Below are 19,529 nucleotides of genomic sequence, written 5' to 3' on the forward strand. Positions count from 1 at the left end.
TATCTGTGCTGACAGCGTGTACCCACTTCTTGCTCTCAGGTTCTTCCCAGGAAATAATTTCCCTTATTATTCTTCCATTGACAGTAATAAATTATCATCCTTCTCTAGATAACCCGCTGAAGGAGAGAATGTGTGCACACAGTACATCAGATGAACACATAGAAAACTGTTTTTCTGCAAGGCCAAACTCAGTCATTTTATGGACTGTTTAAAATCCTTCCATTAGGATTAATGAAAAGGGGACATTCCCACAACTATATGGACTTCATTTTGCCATTTCAGCTGGAAGCTGCAACCCAAGATAAAGGATCTACATCTCTTATATGCATATGCCAACAGAATGCAGCAGAAATGATCAGTATAAAGGCATCGTTCATTATAAGCTCAGAGTAGTCTTTGATTTGGAATCTTTATTACTCACTCACTGGGATCATTATATCATTCCTGGGATGAAATACTCCTCTGTGCACAGGGCCTTCATGAAGCCCAGATCCTATTTAGCCCCTTCAATTTTAGGGGTAGTTTGGGTGAAGAGTGACAGTAGAAAATGGGACTGGATAGTCCCAACAGCAGGGTAAGGGAGGAACAGCATCCTGCCCCTCATATGTCCCTGTCTCGAGGTCTGATACTTCTGCCTGGTCATTCTGGAAGTCAAACAGCTGCAGGTGGGTTTCAGAGTGAGCATGTGGTCTACCTACATTTTTACTGTTAATGCCATGAAATATGAGAATAAACCCAAGCTGAGCATGACATCCTGAGTTGACTTTTTGGGCTGAAACGTCTTGCAAAAAGAGCTAAATGAGGGCGGAAACCACAGAGGAATGATAAGGTGGAGACTTACAGGGTCATTTGTCTGCTTCTGTGGTATCTCAGGAACACCAAAAGAGCAAAGATGCTCTTCCAAATCTCCCTTGAGAGTTTCTTAAGGTGCTCTGTGTTGTCACAAGATTTCTTGTGAGGACAAAAGCTCATAATATATTTCTTGAGTGAGGTTGTTTCTATCATCATGTGCCTCAACATAGCACAAGATCAATATAGAGGATTGAATAATATGTTGAAAATATGAACATCCAAAAGTCTGTTGCTGGAGAAAGTCAACCAAACAGGGGGGATGCAATAATGAAACATTGCAGTTGCCCAGTTCTATGTACCTGTAACATCCCAATGTATTTGGCTGGAAGGACACAAAACTGTTCTGCTTTCTACTACAGGAAAAATTCAGGCTTTTCCTTAGACATCCTGATTTCTTGTGCAGGAATAGGATATACATAGATACATAAATCATGCTTAGTTTTACCAAAGAACATAATTATCTTTGGTATTTTGGGTGACATTTCCAATAGGATTAGGACACCATGTACCGATTCCTTTTAAAATTATTGGTCTGTCACTACCATGGTTCTACTTACTTCTTTAGATGTTCAAAAAGGATTTTCATTGTGTCATAGTTGGGTCTAGGCAGCTTTTTAACCAGGCTCCTTATGGATTTGATGCGACTGGTATTGTCCTGGATTTCTAAGGGAAAAAAATAAAGAGAGAAAATAACCACTTGAGTGCCAAATTAGGATGTTGCTTTGCACAGTGTCCTAGCTGGTAACTGAGCAAGAAAAGTCATCATTAATATCTGGTTAAAACCAGACTATTTCATACCTTCTGTCACTTTAACAGGGTGCAAGAGTAGTTTACAAGGATTTAAAATTCTCTCTTAACCTTAAGGAAGCATTTTCTGGTTCACAGAAAAATATTTTTATAATTTTCATTTGTTTTATTAGATTATTAGACTGTCATCCTAAGCTAAAATACTGCCAAGTAGTAAGGGACCCATATCTTAAATGGAATTCCTCTTTGGAATTATATTTGTCCAATGGTGCAGCTTCTGCGATCAATGCACTTCCCGGGTAGTCCTTGTTGTCCTTTTTTCCTCATCATAATTTATTCCACTATATTTATGGATCTCTGTCCTTAACAGCCCATCACGTTTGGAAACATAAAATAATTTGCTGTTGTTTTTAGTAGTTCTTCCTGGTGAACAATTATTTCAAGAAACTGTTCCACTGTAGCTATTTTCTCGCACCTGTAACATCTCACAACTGGAATTTCTGCAGGAAACCATTTGTGTTTCAAACTTATGACCAGTAATAAAGAATGCAGCACTAAGGGCTTTGATATCTCTTTTTGAGGTGATAAGAACATTTCTATCCTTTTTGCTAAGATATACCTTCCTGTTTTACCATGATTTGTGGTTTCGTGGGAAAGGTTTGACCGACATTTTCATCGATCTGTGTAAGATGTTGCAACTAAATTAAAGTCATGTACAACTGTGCTTTCATTTAGGAACAGATTAGATAAGGTACCGGTAGGTCTGACGTAGGGAAAACATCTTGCATGTTACATGCCCTAGATAACCTGAGAATACTTTTCTGATCTTATCTATGATTTAATTATCACCTATCATTCTTCGTATATGTTCCTCTTTAATATTCATATTACCCTAGCACCCAGAGATCTCAGTTAGGATTAAATCCCAGTTGCAGTAGGTGCTGCATAAGCATATGTGGTGATTACTGCCTTGATTTAGATTTCACCACAAAAAAAGTTTCAAGCACAAATTTTCCCACAATCTTAATTTAAAATTTAAAATTGCTAAGAAAATATTCCTTCCTCAGCATGTATTACTAATTCCTGTTGAGATTAATATTTCATACATACAGATATAGATGTATATATCCATACTGTTTATAATTTTAACATTTATATAGACGTGGAAGAGAAAGAGCTTAAAGTAGGTAGTGCATAGGTATTTTTTTCTAGTTAAAATAACCCAAAATTTTCTTATGGATTTATTCTATATGAAGTCACACAATGGATAACAGTGATAATGAAGTTAAACACAAATAAAGAACACACTTTCTGTGTATTACTCTCTTGTTCTAGTTTGACCTATAAAGAACCTTAACCTCTGAACAGCACAACCTCTCACAGTCTTGCAACCCAGTCACCCTTTCAGGTTTTCTGCCATTAGTACTGTTCATTTTGCCCAGTGGAAACATGAATAAATATATGAAAATGATATAAAATTTGTAGAAGTGAATTTATTGCAGGAAGAGGGTGCAAATTCTCCTTTTGTGCTTTTTGGTGTGTATACATAAAACCACAGAGTCATTTGGTCAGAAAAGACCTCCAAGATCATCAAGTCCAACTACTGTCCCAGCACTGCCAAGGCCTCCACCAACCCATGTCCCCAAGTGCCACATCTACACAGCTTTTAAATCCCTGCAGGAATGGGGACTCCACTACTGCCCTGGGCAGCTGTGCCAATACTTAGCAATCCCTTTAATGAAGAAATCGTTACTAATACCCAACCTAAACTTCCTGGAACTGCTTGAGACCATTTCCTTTTGTTCTGTCACTTGTTAACTGGGAGAAGAGACAGACCTCCACCTTTCTACAACCTCCTTTCAGGTAGTTATAGAGAGAGAACAAGGTCCCTCCTGAGCCTCCTTTTCTCCAGGCTAAACAGTCCCATCTCCCTCAGCTGCTCCTCCTCATCAGACTTGTGCTCCAGACCCTTCCCTAGTTCTGTTGCCCTTCTCTGGACGCACTATGACGCATTAAGACATGATATGACCACACTAGATTAGTTATATTTATGTTGGGGTTGCCCTGCCTTTACTGCAACCTCTCAAATGCAGGTTCTCAACTAGTTTATCTTTTGATTCTGGTTTTGTATTTTTTTTAATGGACTTGAGGGGAACTGAGACACTGAGGCAGGGACAAACTCAGTGGAAGGGCTCACTGTTCCTCTGTTGCAGAGTATTTACAAGGAAATGTCATACATTAAAACTTTATTGTGCTCTCTTGAAGGAACTGACTCTGCTCTCTGCTGATTAACACAGATACCTACTTGGTAACCACCTTCCTTACAGAAACAGCTGCTTAAAGAGGCTGCACTTCTTTATGAGGTGTATTTGTAAAAGAAATCAAATATAAAAGAGCAGTATTAATTTACAAAGAAGTTATTTATTGAGAGAATGGGAAGGCTAGAAAGCTTTGTTTTAGGGCTTTTACTGTACCAAAATCATCAACACTGGTACACAGGAGATATTTAGGTAGGCACTAAAGCACAAAAATGGTAGAAATTTTGCATAAAATTACACTGTGAATCGGTCTATTTGTTAATTGTTAGTCTATTGTGAAAGAAGAAAAAACAGGCAACATGTGGTAACTTTAGTCAGCATTTCTGAACTGGGAATGATAAACACCTCTGCCTGGCTCTGGCATTTATCAGTACTGAGATATTATTACCACATAGAGTCACAGCATGGTTACTGTTATCATCAAAAAAAAAGAGCCAGCTAATCTTAATGGTTTGTAAAGCCGTTACCTGCACTGGTCTGACATTTATCATGATCATTTTACCACATGAGTCCTACATTGCAAAGGTATTTTATCTGGAAGGGACATCACTATGAATTATTATTTGCAGCTAGGTAGAAAATTGTATGTTGTAGATACCTTTTCTCATTATAAATCACAGTCACATTTCACCATTTCCCACACAAAGCTGCTGAGCCCAGGCTTTTTGCCATAACACTTAGTCTCGCTCCCTTTTATAGTTCCATGAAAATATTGGGTACTCTTTCATTAAAATGGTAGATATTGGTGGGTTTTTTTAAATGCTCTATACACGCTTGATTTTTCTCTAGTATAAAAGAATTTGTTTTTCCACTTGAGAAGCTGAAGAGGATAAACTGTTCATTTTTTTTATTAAAGCTTACTCTCGCTTCAGTTTTTGTGGCTGGGCTTGTCTTTACTCTTGACCTTGTTGATGGAATATTTAACAGATCAGATGCAAGATCTTATGTTTCATTTGCAATACCTATGTATTTGCTTTATTTCTGTAAAGCCTTCAGTTCCACTTTCCTAGGAATTTTCTGCTTTCAGATTCCTAAGTGGAAAGATTTTTTTAAAATTTTTTTTTTTTGAGGTTTTTCTCTTTACCATGCACAAATGAAGGGAAGAAATCTTTAAATGTAGGTTTTTACAAATAGGTGGGAAAAAGTTATCCCCTTCCTTGTGCTGTATCATGAAGCCCAGCAATGCAGTGTGAAAAGGAAGGAAAAAACTCTGAACAGCTGTTAAATTCTCCAGATAAGTCTAGCAAATGAAGCAGAGCAGTTGTGATAAAAAGAAACAGTATTGGTTTTAATTATATTCTTTTTATTGTGAAAATTGGTGAAAATCTGAGGAAAAAAAAATCCCGTTTTGGAAAGTTAGACTCTCTTTTCCCTGTGAAGATTTTGGAAGGAAAAGTCATCATAATCACATATATCAAATAAAGAATGAGAGGAGGGTTAATACTTTTTGCATTTTTTGGGGAAATTATGGGAGACTTAGGGGATAATTTCAGCAGATCAGGATACTCTGAAGTGAATTGCAGATGGTTTTTCTGTGTAAAAGAATCATAGAAAATATATTTAGAATTTGGGTTACTGTCTTTATAAATAGGGCTGGCTCCCTTTAACAGAGCAAAACCGTGGAGATGCTCTCTTGTTTATATTTAAATGAAGAATGCATTGAAAAAAAATAACCCTTCTTACTATTATATAAGCTCTTTTGTAAATGAGCTTTGGATAAACATTTGAGCAGGGAAGAAAACATGATGTGTCTGTAACATTAACAGTGGCTGGGTAAAAATGAATGAAGAAAGTAACCTTTAGCACTCGTGCCCATAAAGAATACTTAAGCGAATCCCACTGAATCTTTCTTTTAATCATTAATTTTAAATGGACATAGATGTTTACAACAAGCCACTTTGTTTCAGAACAGGAAGTCCAGGGTTTATCTCCAATAACTCACGTTGGCTAGGAAGGAATGGATGTCTCTAACCTGACATGCATTCATTATTTTGTAAGGTACTGGGGTCTGACCCATGACCCTCCTCAGACCTACTGCATTATTCATGTCCAACTTACTTTGTATAGTTTTACTATAGCACCCATTTCCCTTTTTCCAGGCATTGCGGTGTCTTGTGCATGTTTAATGTTAAACGGCATTTATGCCTCACATTAATGCCTAATTTTATCACAAGCCAAGGCTTCTTTTTATGCTTTCGAGCCTCACGGCTGAACTGCTGAAAAAACCCAGTGATTTATGATTCTGCATAAAATATCAAACTATTGATCTGCTGCCTTTTGTTGTTGGTGTTTTTTTGGGCACGGTTTTCTGTGATTTTCTTACATACTCTTCTCACCTTGTTTTGTTTTTTTGGATAAGATTTCTGCTGTGGTTAAAACGTCACACACTGTTGCTACAGCAAAATCTGCCTGCCAAGAGTTTTTCCAACAATTCGCGACTGATTCGGCTGCCGAGAGAAAGATGGGTCTTGTCTGGGGCTTTTTTTTTGGGAGGGGAGGGGGGGTGTTGTTTATTTCATCTTTTTTTTTTTTTTTTTTTTTTTTTAGTCTGAATGGGGTGGTTTAGGTGGATTTTTGAGTGCTAATGAAATTGTGAGACTTATGGTGCTGGCTACAGCCAGCCGGAGTGTGGGCAGACGCTCTGTGAGCTTCCCCACTGTGCTGCTGTGCAAGCATCCCCGCTGTTATGTTTGCTATAGTTTTAATGTCTGTGAAAAATTCCTGATGCAACTAAATTATGTTCTGCCCTCTTGTTTGTATAAATAAACACCCGACTTAGCCAATTCATCTTGCTCTTGCCCATTTTAGAAGCTTGCTCTGTCACACAATGCTTAACCCCGGTCCTTGATAGCTTTGGTGTTATCAGGGAATGAAAACTTGCTCAAAAGGGAGTGCTCTGTTGGCTTGATTTTTTTTTTTTTCCCTCCCAGGCACATCAACTCCCCAAAACTCTGCTTTCCTTTGGTAAGTGTTCATATTCTGGAAGTCATGCTGGCTAAAATACACAGTTTTTTATGTATAAATATACAGATCACTTATTCATATCACTTTTAATGTCAGGATATTTTAATGTTGCTGCATGCAGCATAAAAGTCCCAATTTTAATCACTCTCAGTACGCTATGGCAATCCTCTGCTGCAGATATATTGTAAAATATTTCCTTGTTTAAAAAAAAAATCTATACGAAGTGTTCAAACTAACTAATATTTGCTATAAGGAAAATAAGCAATTTGTGATCCAAATTGATTTACTTTTTATTCATGCCTCAGAATTAGATCTTGCAAAAGAAAATGAGAATTGGGTGAAAACTCTCTATCTGGGCAATTGATGAATTCATCCTATGTGATATAAAGTGGAATTTGCAATGAATATTCATACAACTTTTGTGATCCATTAGCAAGACCCAAGACAATGAGTTCGCAACTCAGTCCCATTTAACAAAAATATATGTGGAATTAATGGAAAAAACCAGCACTTAGAAAAGTTAAACTTTAATGTATCAAACTCCAGGTGCCAGAGTTTGAGGGAAATAACCAATAATAGTCATTTTTTACATATTTGATGGGACTGATTATGCAATGTGCAACTCTAAATGGCTTATAGCACATTGTAGCATGGTTCCATCCCATTGGCTACAGTAGGGTGCAGGCAGATGGATGACAGTGACAAGGAGAGAAGTGCTTTTGCTTAGCCGTGCGTTAAGATGCCATCCAGAAGCTCTGTGCACTGCAGACACTTCATTAGGATGCCAGGATAATGGTAAACTACCACTCAGAGTGACACCCCATTTCCTGCTTACTGAGCTCTCCAACCTCGGCAGATGTCAACAATCTCACAGTGCTACAGAGCAGACCTAACTTTCCAGGCACTTTGACTCCAATTTTTTTCCCTTAACAGTGCCATACATTACATGCAATATGTAACAGCAAGTACCAAACAGAAAACAAAATTTGCTGCCCTAATTATAACAAAGCAGCATCTGACTTAGGTACTGCATGCCCAGCGTACATACAACTGGTTAGGCAGCAGCAAAGGGGAATGATCCTTGTCAGTCCATTTTGGGGGTTAATTAGACTTAGGACTTTGATAGCTAATGGGTAGTCTGATCCCGACTGAACCGATTGTGCTTCACTGCTAACTTCTACCACGCGCAGGAAAAACATGATGAGTTCTTTTTCTGGTATTTCATCCACTGCAAGAGCCTTGTGCGGGGTTTTCTGTGCAGAAAGAGCAGACTTGAGCATCTGGATGGTGTGATATTTTTCTCTGCAAATGCACAACTCGAGGCCGTAACGCACCTCCCCAACAGCAGCTAAAGCCAGCAGAGAGGCTGAGCTACAAGGTCTGACCTACACTCCTTTCCACACACAGATAGTTGCTCACACTTTCAAAAAACGTCTTCAAGGACACAAACAGTATCCATCAGGTCATTATTTCAAATTTAATTTAATTTCTTGAACCTATCGGTGTGTGATTATGTTTTAAAAATCGGGAATCCTGTTTATTCTGTATATAGGTATTTTTCTCTTTGTTTTGGTCAAAGAGGTGATTTGGTGGTTGTGCTGTGTCCTACCACAGCAGTGGCCCACCGCTACTTATTTTTGTTGTGTGAAGTGGTGGAAGCATGACAGGACATCACTGCCAGCTCCTAAAATCCCTGCTCCCCTCTCCTTCATCGCCTCTCCTTGCCCCCACTGAAGATGCACTTTTATTGGCATCCCTCTGGTCCTCACCCATAATCTCCAGATTGCCATGTCATTGAGGACCTGGGAATGGACAGGGAGAGAGAAAACCTGGAGCAAGGTGGAAGGATGCACGGGGATGAGGTGGCAAAGCATTTCTCAGCTTTCACCTTACATGAAAATTAGGACGCTTGAATAGGAACCGTCCCAGAACAATCACAAAGTCGGGGCCGTATCACATTTATTCAGCTGTTGTCTGTTTTCCCCAGGCAAAATTCCCACCAAAGGTGTCAAACACACTCTGACTTTGCTCTCCGTGAACTGCAGAGCCCTTGGCATTGCTGTGGAGAGAAGGGATTGGGCCCCCTGTCAATACGCCAGGAAAGATCCCGGGAAGAGTGAAAACTGGAGATATGTTTTAGGTGGTTAAACTGCAAATTTATACACTTAAAAAGAGACTTTTAAAATATGCTGGAAATAATTTTTTGCATATGCATTCTGGTATTTTTGATCTGCTCTGCCTAACCTTTAGTATATTAACCTCCAGCAAAAGAAGGAAGCAAGGAAGTTCATTTCTCAGCTGACCCATATGAAGGGGTTAAAAGGATTCAATATTTTTAGTAATCAAAGAAAAGCATACATTTTACTTTTCCTTTTTTTTTTTCCTAACATTTAAAAAAAAAAAAAGTAAACAGCATCTCCCCAAGGGAGATTTAGATTTGAAGACTGTTCATTATATCATTTGAATAAGACTAGACCTGGCCTTTTGACTTTGAACCACTACCAAATTTCAGGCTGTGAGGAAATTGTTCTACATTTCCTGACAAATTGAGTTAAGCAGACATTAAGTGGGCTTTAAGAAAACAAATGGCCATCTTTATCACAGGTGGACACTGATGGCTTAATGGGGCCTGGGCTGATTGTATCACTTCTAATGGCTTGACGGGAAGCATTAGGGTTTTTGCATAAAGAACTGGCATTGCGAACCCTGCTAACACAGACCTGTCAAGCGTTCTGTATCCCTTTGTGCATGGAAGCAGATGTTTGTATGTATACTATGAACTGGCATTAGAGCAAGCGACAGATGCCTGTATGAATGCCAGGTTTGTGAATTTTTACAGCAGGAGCATGTTCTGAGGAAGTGCAGCCCTGCCCTCTATCATAGGTAATTCCCAGTGGAACTTGCTAAATCCCAGCTATGTTTTCATTATTTGGTTTTCCTAGCAACTGGATGAATGTGTCTGTCCTGAAAATGCGAGCGATGAGAGCGCTACCAAATTCTTACAAATTCGCAGGAGCGAGGGCTGGTTTGAAGTTATTATTTTCTGCAATTTCCTTTTGCACCATGTAATCTAACCCAACCTTTCTCAGAGGGGAAAGTGGTATTATAGCTATATAATTAAAACTTGCATTAATGCTAGCCGGTGAACCGTTCTCCCCCCCCTTCCTCCTCCTCCTGCCCCCCACCCCCACAAAAAAAAAAAACACAAAAAAAGGGAGAAATGCAGAATTCGATACACGGCGTTTTCGCCGCCTTCCACATTCACAACTTGCACTATAGTTGTCTGTCAACAATACGAACAGGTAGCTCGCAGTCCATTAAACAAACACAGTGCCCCCCTCACTTTTATTTGACATTTTATTTGGCTGTGACAAATGAGCAGCAGTTGGATTATAACATAATTTGTCTTGTCTTTATTACCAGCACAAAGGACACCATTCATTAATTATTCTGCCGTTGCAGCTTAACACTAACTGGAAAGGTCCCTCTTCGGACAGATGGCGGGGACGATGTTATTTATATCAATCAGCCAAAATCCTCAACAAGGATTACTGTTCCTGAGACTACAATGATTTATTTCTTTTTACCTCACCCTCCCTCAACCCCCTTCTGCTTTCAGAGATTTCTCTATAAAAATGAAATTTGATGGGAATCTTAAAGCAAAGCCATATTTAACCTGTTAGCTTGCAAAACAACGTGCATGCTACATCAGTTTAACTACATGATATTAGTTGCATATTTTGAATTGTTTCAGCTTTTTTTTTCTTTTTTTTTTTTCTTTCCCCCCCCCCTTTTTTTTTTTGATCTTCGACTCCGCAGAAAAGATTAACCGAGGGTCTCGGAGCAGCAAGTTCAGCAAAAGTTTGCCTTTTCTGTAACACCATACTGCTGTTGTCCCCAGGGACCACCGGGATCAGGAAATAGTGCCAGCTGTCAGGATTTCTGTCTCTGATAAGATGAGATGACCCACCTTATTACACAGGGACCAGCAGTAGACCCTTCTGCGAGATGAACTCGGATGTTTATTAAAACTCCAGGCTAAACTGAGGGTCAAATCATACAGGAGACAGATGCTCATCAATTCCTGCTGGATGCAAGTCTTTATTCGGTATCAAGGGGTGGAGGGATTTTACCTAACTTGTTCTGTCGTGTTAACGATCCTGCCCAACGCGTGATCAAACAGTAATCATCGCCACCGTTCTAATCCAGATGTAAAAATCATCTGAGCATCGCTTACAGGGGCTCAGCAACGCTGCCCTGCCTTGCACACAGCCATCCACATGGATATTTATATCACACCAGGACTGAGGCATTTAAAGTTTTATCCAAGTTGCACATGCTGCTAATAAAGACTAAAATACAGAAACTTTCATTGTCTGAAGAAATTATTGGTATAACCTTGGTGTCCTGATTAGTTTGCAAATATTAAAAGTCCCATCAAGACAAATATCAGCAACATGCAAATACCCTTGCAGGTTGTGATTAAGATTTTAAATGTATCCTTTTGCTTTTAGTTAATGAAAAACAAAGTCTTGGAGGATCTAAGTTGTAATTTATTAAACATGAAAGGCTCCTTGATGAAATATAGAAATGAGATATATTTTGCATTTCAAAGATTTAAGCTGACAACTTACTTGCATGCAAATAAGAGCAAGATTTGTAAAAATATTTGAAAAGAAATTATTCCTGAATGTACTTATTACAATAATGTGGCATGTAGATAAGAGAAACACACAGCATTAAAAGACATTCATTTCTCCAAAGTCTTAAAATTAGCTTCTTTCTGCCATTGTGTATTAATGTTCTTCTTCAGGAATGCAGCATATTAAAGAACTGAACAGAATTAGTAATAAATTTGTTAATTACAAATTTAAGCAACACAACTGTGTTGTTTTCCCAATATGTTTTTTTTCAAAAGCAGAATTGCTAATGCATTTTAATCATTTATGTATAAACATTTGAAGATAAAATATTCTGAAGTTTATCAATTTCAAGAGCTGTTTATTTGCTGGCAAAATAGGGCATGTTATACAACATATATCTTATCATTTTTGCTCATCAAATCCCCATTTGCTGAATGCAAATTTCTCTGGTCTAAGTGCTCTTGCACCTCAATTTAAATGAATAATAGGATAGACTCTATTAAAATCGGTTTAAGGTTGCCATGGGTGACATATCAGTAGGGTTAAAATGAGAAAAAAGGTCACAGAGGCAGTCCTTACAACCTGTTTTTTTTATTATTATTATAATGAAGCATATGTAAGTATCTATGTAGGTTTAAATGACAACATATTGATATTGTAGACAATACTTAGTTTGGGGGTCTTTTTCTATTTTTTTTTTTTTTCTAGGCAGCTTAGTCCACACCAAATAAATGTGAAATTATAGTGTCATCAATAACTCCGGGAATGGATTCAGTTGCACTGAAAATTAGAGAGTGCAATAACACTGTAGACTGACAGATTGTGGATTTGTAGAAATAACAGAGAACTCAGAAAAAGCCTGTACTTTTGCTGCGGCAAATCCTTCATTTCAAGGAACTAGCAAGGTACTGTAATCATATTAACGAAGCAGCCAGAAACTATACCCAAACACCTCATTTAAGAAGAATTTGGAGTCTTCAGCTAACCTGATTTATGGGATTATGCATGCAGTTATTTGATAAGTATTGAAAATACTACCACTTCACACTGAAGCCTTCCTTGATCTATCTTTTTGTGTCTGTGTCATAGTCTTATCCTGTTTAAAGCTTAAAAAATACCGCTTCTGACTGTTCTAAAGACTTAGAGAATAAAGTAAAATCACAACTTTCCTGAATTTTTTTTTTGATCCTTTAAAAGTCAAATTTATTTATTTTAGTGGTCCCCTTACTACTCACTTTTTTTTTTTTTAATATTATGCATGATTTTCACTTGGCTTTCACAGACTCAGATTTTTGATATGAGGAAGCATTATACTTCCTCTTTTTTTTTTTTTTTTTTTTTAACCTACAACAAGAAGAAAAATCTCCTTGTTTGCTAAGGTTACAGCGTTAGTTTAATTTTCATAGGAGCAGTGGAATATTTTGAAGTGAGTAACATTTACCAAGTCATTAGTTTTATGCAAACTAGGGAGGAAGATGAAAGAAAAAAAATTATCAATTATTTATAGATTGTTAAAATGTATCGTCGTGCAGTGCTACTGTATAGAAATGACAATTAGCCAAACTTACCTTCTATAATTAATAATGCATATATTATGCTCTTTGGGCAACTAATCACCAGTCCTACAAATTTGTTTGACACTGATGAAGATACCTAGCACACGCACGGGTTAAAACAGGGAAGGCAGAACAATGTTCTCCCGTTAAGGAATGGCCAGCTGGAACAGGCTTTCAGCTATTTCAGCGCTCCTTAAACTCACGCCGTGCTTCCAGTTGACAAAATGGTGGTGGTCCTACCCAAGCGCTTTGACAACCTGATTGGCACATGTGAAATTAAAATCCAAAGGCTCCTAACGGGAAAGGTCTCCCAAACTGGCGGTTTGACTGATACACTGAAAGCAACCCACCGCATTTATCACCCTCTGCCTCGGCTCGAAAACTTCGGAAGACGGCAACAGCAGTGCTCCTTATGTCCAAGCTACTGGCCAGGCAGGCGCGGATCAGCAGGCCACGCTGCGCAACCTGTTTCCCCGGCGGTACAGATTTGGAACCGGCAGATATAGCTCGCGAGGGGCAGCCGCTCCATTCGCACCTATCAAAACAACAGGCAGGGCTGCCACGCGTGCCGGGAGAGGAGCGGGGCGGGCGGGAGGCAGCCCCGCCGCGGGTGTGAAGGGATGGAGGGAGCGCCGCGCCGCACCCCGGCGCCATGGGCCCAACGTGGGCCAGCGCTCGCGGCCAGGTGGCTTCGTCGCACCTACCAACCTGTTTTTCTCCTCTGCATCCTCCTCCTTAAGCATCGTTTTTCACTTGAAACTGGTTTTTTATTTTATTCCTTTGAAAAGTGGGGGATTTTGTGTTGGTTTTTTTTTGTTTTTTTTCTTTTTTTTTTTGTTTGGCTTTTTTTTTTCCTTTTAGTTATATTTTTCCCCTTTCAAAATTTGCTCTCGTGGTACGCCTATTAGTGCCAGGTCTCTCACTGAAACGTCAGTCATCGCCATCCTCTTTTTTGTGGGTTCCTAAGAGCATCCTTATGGCAGTTGTGGTGGGATTCAGCCACTTAGATGCTGGCAGCTAACCATGTCAGGGAGTTACCCTGTTGTATCCACATTATTCCTCCAACCGTGCCAAGAAGCGAGGAGCTTCTGGGACACTTCATGCAGTGTCTCAGGTGCTCTAAGGCATATTAAATGGCCCTAGATGCATCATAGTAAATAGATTTACCTGATGCAGCTGATTATTTATTCATTTAGAGGTTGTATCAGCAGGCTGGTCACCCAGCTCACTCCCTTTTGCTCTCAGAGGTGGCTCACGCTCTATCCTTGACATTGGATTCTACTACCAAAGGGTTGTGTAAGGGGCATGAAGAATTTGGGTGCTCACAGGGAAAGTTGTCCCAGCACATCTTGACAATAATCTCTCATTATGGAAATATTTGGATCTATTTACAGATCTTTCAATCTATAGGGTTCAGCTGATCCCATGACTATGGAATCCCTGGGTATGAATCAGGTCCATGATGAAAAGACCAGGTAAATCATAATTTTGTGTTCACTTCACTGTGTCCCACTGATTCTACAGCACAATTTTCAAGGGAAGATCTCCTTTGCAAAACCAAATGGTTCCCACCTTGTTTTAAGCCCTGGTAAGGATTTGTTAAAAGCTCTGATCACTGTCTACCTGTTAACACACAGAATACTAAAGAGCCCTCCACACTCACAGGGGGCGGTATGGAATTATTATTATTTTTTTATTTGTGATAAGCATACTATCTGTAATAATTTATGGACATTCTTGAATTTATAAATATCAAGGCTTTGCCAAATATTTTAACTGTCCCTCCATGGCAAATTGTCTTTAAATACTGGCAGTTTTTTCTTTTTAACATTTACTTGTGGACCAGAAACACTTGCAGTCTATTGCCCCTGGCCTTCTGTGAGAATGTTAGTTAGCAATGCTCATAAAAACTCAATTCATCAATGTGAACATAATTTGCTATGAACAGAAAGCTCACAAAAGGGTGAATTTGTCAGATAGACAGGTGGCCTGAGATCTCTCCCTGATACTGAACGATATGAATAATAGATTCTGGTAAATGTATGCCAAGACTTGAGCTGTAAACACAGCTGCCTCCATTCCCTTCCAGAATAACAGCTTCGAGAACGAAAGCACAGGAACCACAGTTCCACCTGAGGACTAAGCCTGTGCATGTACACACACACACACAAACACACACACACTCACACTCACACACACACACACACACACACAAATGCAACGTACTTGCAGTCTCACAAAGAAAACAATCCCAGAAAAAGGACAGAGCCCTTTCCAGCTCCTTTCGCAGACCCTTGCTCTGAGCGGATTTTAACATGTGTGGAGAGCAGAAGGAGGGAATAATAGAAAACATTTAAAATATATTTTAAAATATCTGCAGTCACAGAAATAAATCTTTCTGTGATCCAAAGGAAAAAAAAAAACCCAAAACCAAACCCTCAGCTGGCTTTTGTAGGTAAAGGATCCAGACGTAAGATGGGGGAAAAAGCATCATAATGTCACAGCTGAACATGTATAAAATAAAATTATAGAGCTTTTTTGCTTTGATACTACTTCCAAAAATTAGTTAACTGTAATGATTCCTGCTAAACCTGCAAAATGTTGGGGATTTTTGTTGTTGCAGGTTATTGGTATTTATTTCTACTGCATTCAGTTTTATCTGGGTTTTTAGGCTTAAATCATTAATTACTGTCCATGGACTAGGATAGAAACATATTATATGCGCAAAAATGACCTTTCAGCTTTCCTATTGAACAGCTCTCTGCTGGATGGTTGCCCAACATAACTTCAGAGCAGGCTGAAGGCTGTTCCAGGCAATCCCAACGACCGGTGGTACAAAAGGGTCGCCGTAATGTTTGGAGACCAATGGGAAGGACCTAATCCCAGGTCAGGCTTCTCTGGCAGCATCATATAGGTGGGAGGAAAAGAACCATGGGACAGTGACTTTTTGTTGCTGAAAAAAACCAAGTAAGTCTTAAAAAGGGGCTCATTTTGGGGCCAGCCACGTCCATTCTGAGATCATCTGAAGCAGTTGACTTTGAAGGGCAGAAGTGGAATGTATTGCAGGAGAGAATGACTGGCTGAAGTCCTTGTTTTGGATTATCAAACTCTCTTATTTTTGCAGTTCTAGCTGAGGGCTCTCTGCTCTAATCTTTGCATGGTCAGAGTTTAACATGTTTTCCCCTTATAGGTATAAAACAAAGGACTTTTCCCACACTAGCATTCCTTATTTTAGGGATCAGGCAGGCTCTTTATTTGATCCTCCCCTGGCAGTGACATAGCCCAGGAAATGAACTGGAAATTGTATCATCCGAAGTTCCTACATGTTTGTTAATATCTGTTATTTAGGGAGGATGCTTCTCTGTAATGAGTTGGCTAAGGTGAGAGGCATGTAGCACTGCACACAGAACCAACACATCCTAAAGCTCCCAAAATGTGACCGCATATGAGATATTAAAGGCAAAATGGAAGTTCTGAACAAATGAAATCACTGTCAGAATAATAAAAGAGAAATGAGCTATGATCTAATCTGTTTTCTAGCAGTGTCACAGAGGAGCTATAATAAAAGCTATTTGCAAAGTTCAGAATCATTTCCCGTGCAAAGCCATTCACACACTATATGACTCTGGACAAATGGAGGGGGTCTTGGCTTTGCCAAAAAAAAAAAAAAATGGTGTGTGGATAGTTTACTATTAGTTTGAACTTTGTGCACCTAAATTTCCCAGTTGGCTGTGATTTAAGCTCCCTCTTTCTTTGAGATGGCGTATGAACTTGTGCACCTGGCTTTCTCCCTCTATTTTTGGTGCCTCATCTTCACACCTTTCCAATTACAAGCTGCAAGTGTAAAGGACGAACAGAAAAAGGAAAAAGTCACATCACTGGATGCTTATCTAACCTGGTTTTGCACCATGCATGCTTTAAATGAGAGCAGAGCAAGAGATGTATTGTGTCCTCATTGGAAATGCTCGCTCTGCTCTTCTTGGAGCAATGGATGAAGTGAAATCCCACTTTACCATGTGCCTCTATTTCTGTGGCATCCTCTGTGCAAGCAGTGTGTGAGGAAGAGACAAACAGAAGGGACAAAAGGAAGGATGAAGTGAGCATATAAAAGCCTATTTCCTCCCTGGTCTTCACAACGAATATATGACAAGTGATGAAATAATAATGGAGCTGTACCTAGAGTTGTGTACAAAGGTAATGAAGCCCCTGCTCTGTGTGCTTCTCCCTTTAAAAATTTTGAACATTTTTAAATACTGTTCAAAATACTGACAGTTTCCTTGTATTATTTGTTTGAATTTTGAAGTGATGTAGTTTGGACAGCTGGAAATAGGACTGAACCAAAGGTAAGAGAACATGGAGCAAAGCTGAGCTGACCTCGGTCTAGGCTGTGAGAAAAAAGAGTATGGAAAGGTGGAAAAGAAACATCCTCCACTGATTTCCACAGAAGTGGAATAACAGCACCCAAGCCCTATATAGAAGTGCCTTATTTCAGTTCAGTGCCTTTTATTATAAGTAGATGAAGGCATGGCAGAGAGGGGAAAAGAAAGAGAAAAAACACTGTTTCTACAACATGGCAGCCATCATTTCAAATTTGTGGATGTCAGAGATTTAAGAGCATTGTGGACTGCATATCTACAAAGGTTCCCTTTGATCAAAGGGACTGGTGACCAAGAGATCTACTCAACTGGAAAGAAATGAACTCATTAGCATCAGTGGGAAGAGCTGCAGTGACGGCGAGTTGTGGGACCTCCCTGGCTCCCTGGAGCCTGGCAGTATGGCTGGGAGGGTTCTCTTGGAGTGGTATGGTGTACAATTATAAGTTATCTCCTGTCCAGCATGGTGTCTCTTGAAAATGGGGTTTGATATGTTCATTAATCATGAAGACCTGGTGATGAGCATTGACAAATCATCTCCTGGACTTCATGGGTCACTGTTCTCTGTGAGAGGGACTCAGACTTGCCCGTGTTTCTTAGCAAAGAGTCCTGCAAAAATCCACCAAGGTTTCATGTATACAACCATCACACAAGTCTCAAAATGCAAAAGTGAACAAATCACTTATGTGCACCCAAATCTCTTGTTTGTCTTTGCACGTCTCTCTCTAATCCTCCCAATTCCCTTTGCACTCATCTTCCTTGTCTCACTTTTTAATTTGGTTGTCAGTCTTTATCTTTTCCCCAAGTATATCTCATGTTCCAAAGGAAAACAAAAATTTAAAAAATCACAGAGTGAGGGCCTTATTCAGTAGCAAAAATATATTATCTGACATATGGGTAAGGTGAAGAACCTTATTTTTTTCATGTTTTACTGGACATGGGATTTACTACACAGAGTGATAAAATAATTCTCCTGCTGCCTGCAAAAGCACCACCATGCAGTCAGTGTGAGTCACCAGGAAAAGCCACAGAAGTCAAATAAACATATGATGCATTGCTTCTATGTGGGAAAGCCTAATGTGTGGAGAAGACAAATATTGAGGTCACTGTCTGGTGGAAGACAGTGTTGCTGTATCAATAGAGATGACTGAGTAACTGGCTATGGTGAACTGAAAAGTGGAGCTTACCCAGTCATTACACTTCACAGGGTAATTATGGTAATTTCTGATGTGCTGAAGATGAAAAATAAGAGGATATCTTAAGAATAGGAAGCGTAATCCAACCCTGCCACCCACCCTGTTATAGTGTATTATTTGGCTATATATTAAAAAATAATAATATGATTTGTGTAATATATATTTTATATATTTATATTATATATATATACATATATATATATAATTAAAACAAAGGTAACTTCCATGGCCTTTTTTCTCAAGGGTTTCAGTTTCTAGGTAACTTATGGTAGAGCTTAAGATCAGGCTGTTGGAGAAAATATGAGACTACCTATACAACTAAACAGGTCTATTCTGAAAAGGAAAGTTGATTGGTGTTATCTAACTTTGATATTATTGAAATAGAAATTGTGATCAGATGTCAAGAAGAAATTCTTGGCTGAGAGGGTGGTGAGGCCCTGGCACAGGTTGCCCAGAGAAGCTGTGGCTGCCCCATCCCTGGAAGTGTCCAAGGCCAGGTTGGACGGGGCTTGGAGCAACCTGGGATAGTGGAAGGTGTCCTGTCCACAGCAGGGGGTTGGAACAAGATGGGCTTTAAGGTCCCTTCCAACTCAAACCATTCTGTGATTCTATGAAATCTACCTCTACCTTCAATTCCAGAACTCCAGTCCCAACAGTACTCAAATACAAATTATTATTTGTATTTGTGTTGATAAATTGTCATAACAATATATCATATTTTTTTCTGATACACCCTCTCATATCCATCTTCACACTGCTACATTGTTCCCTAATTATGTCTAATTCTTGCACCACCATCACCAATAACAAAGAAGGATTAAATCAGGTAAGTTATTTCTGCATGTGGTACAGCCAACCCTGCTGTTTTCATCACCAGTAC

The 19,529-nt window shown here is 39.2% G+C and overlaps 1 protein-coding gene across 1 annotated transcript in view; it reads right to left on the bottom strand.

The window, feature by feature from the left end:
• The window catches only part of ARHGAP15 (Rho GTPase activating protein 15), a 331,248-nt gene that overhangs the window by 22,016 nt on the left and 289,703 nt on the right, over positions 1-19,529 (bottom strand). Inside the window, exon 13 of the mRNA XM_018078934.2 lies at positions 1,410-1,515. Coding sequence (XP_017934423.1) covers positions 1,410-1,515 — 106 coding nt within the window. The remainder of the gene's footprint in view (positions 1-1,409; positions 1,516-19,529) is intronic.

The sequence above is a fragment of the Manacus vitellinus genome, unplaced genomic scaffold, assembly GCF_001715985.3.
Source record: "Manacus vitellinus isolate BGI_N305 unplaced genomic scaffold, ASM171598v3 scaffold_43_pilon, whole genome shotgun sequence".
Taxonomy (NCBI): domain Eukaryota; kingdom Metazoa; phylum Chordata; class Aves; order Passeriformes; family Pipridae; genus Manacus; species Manacus vitellinus.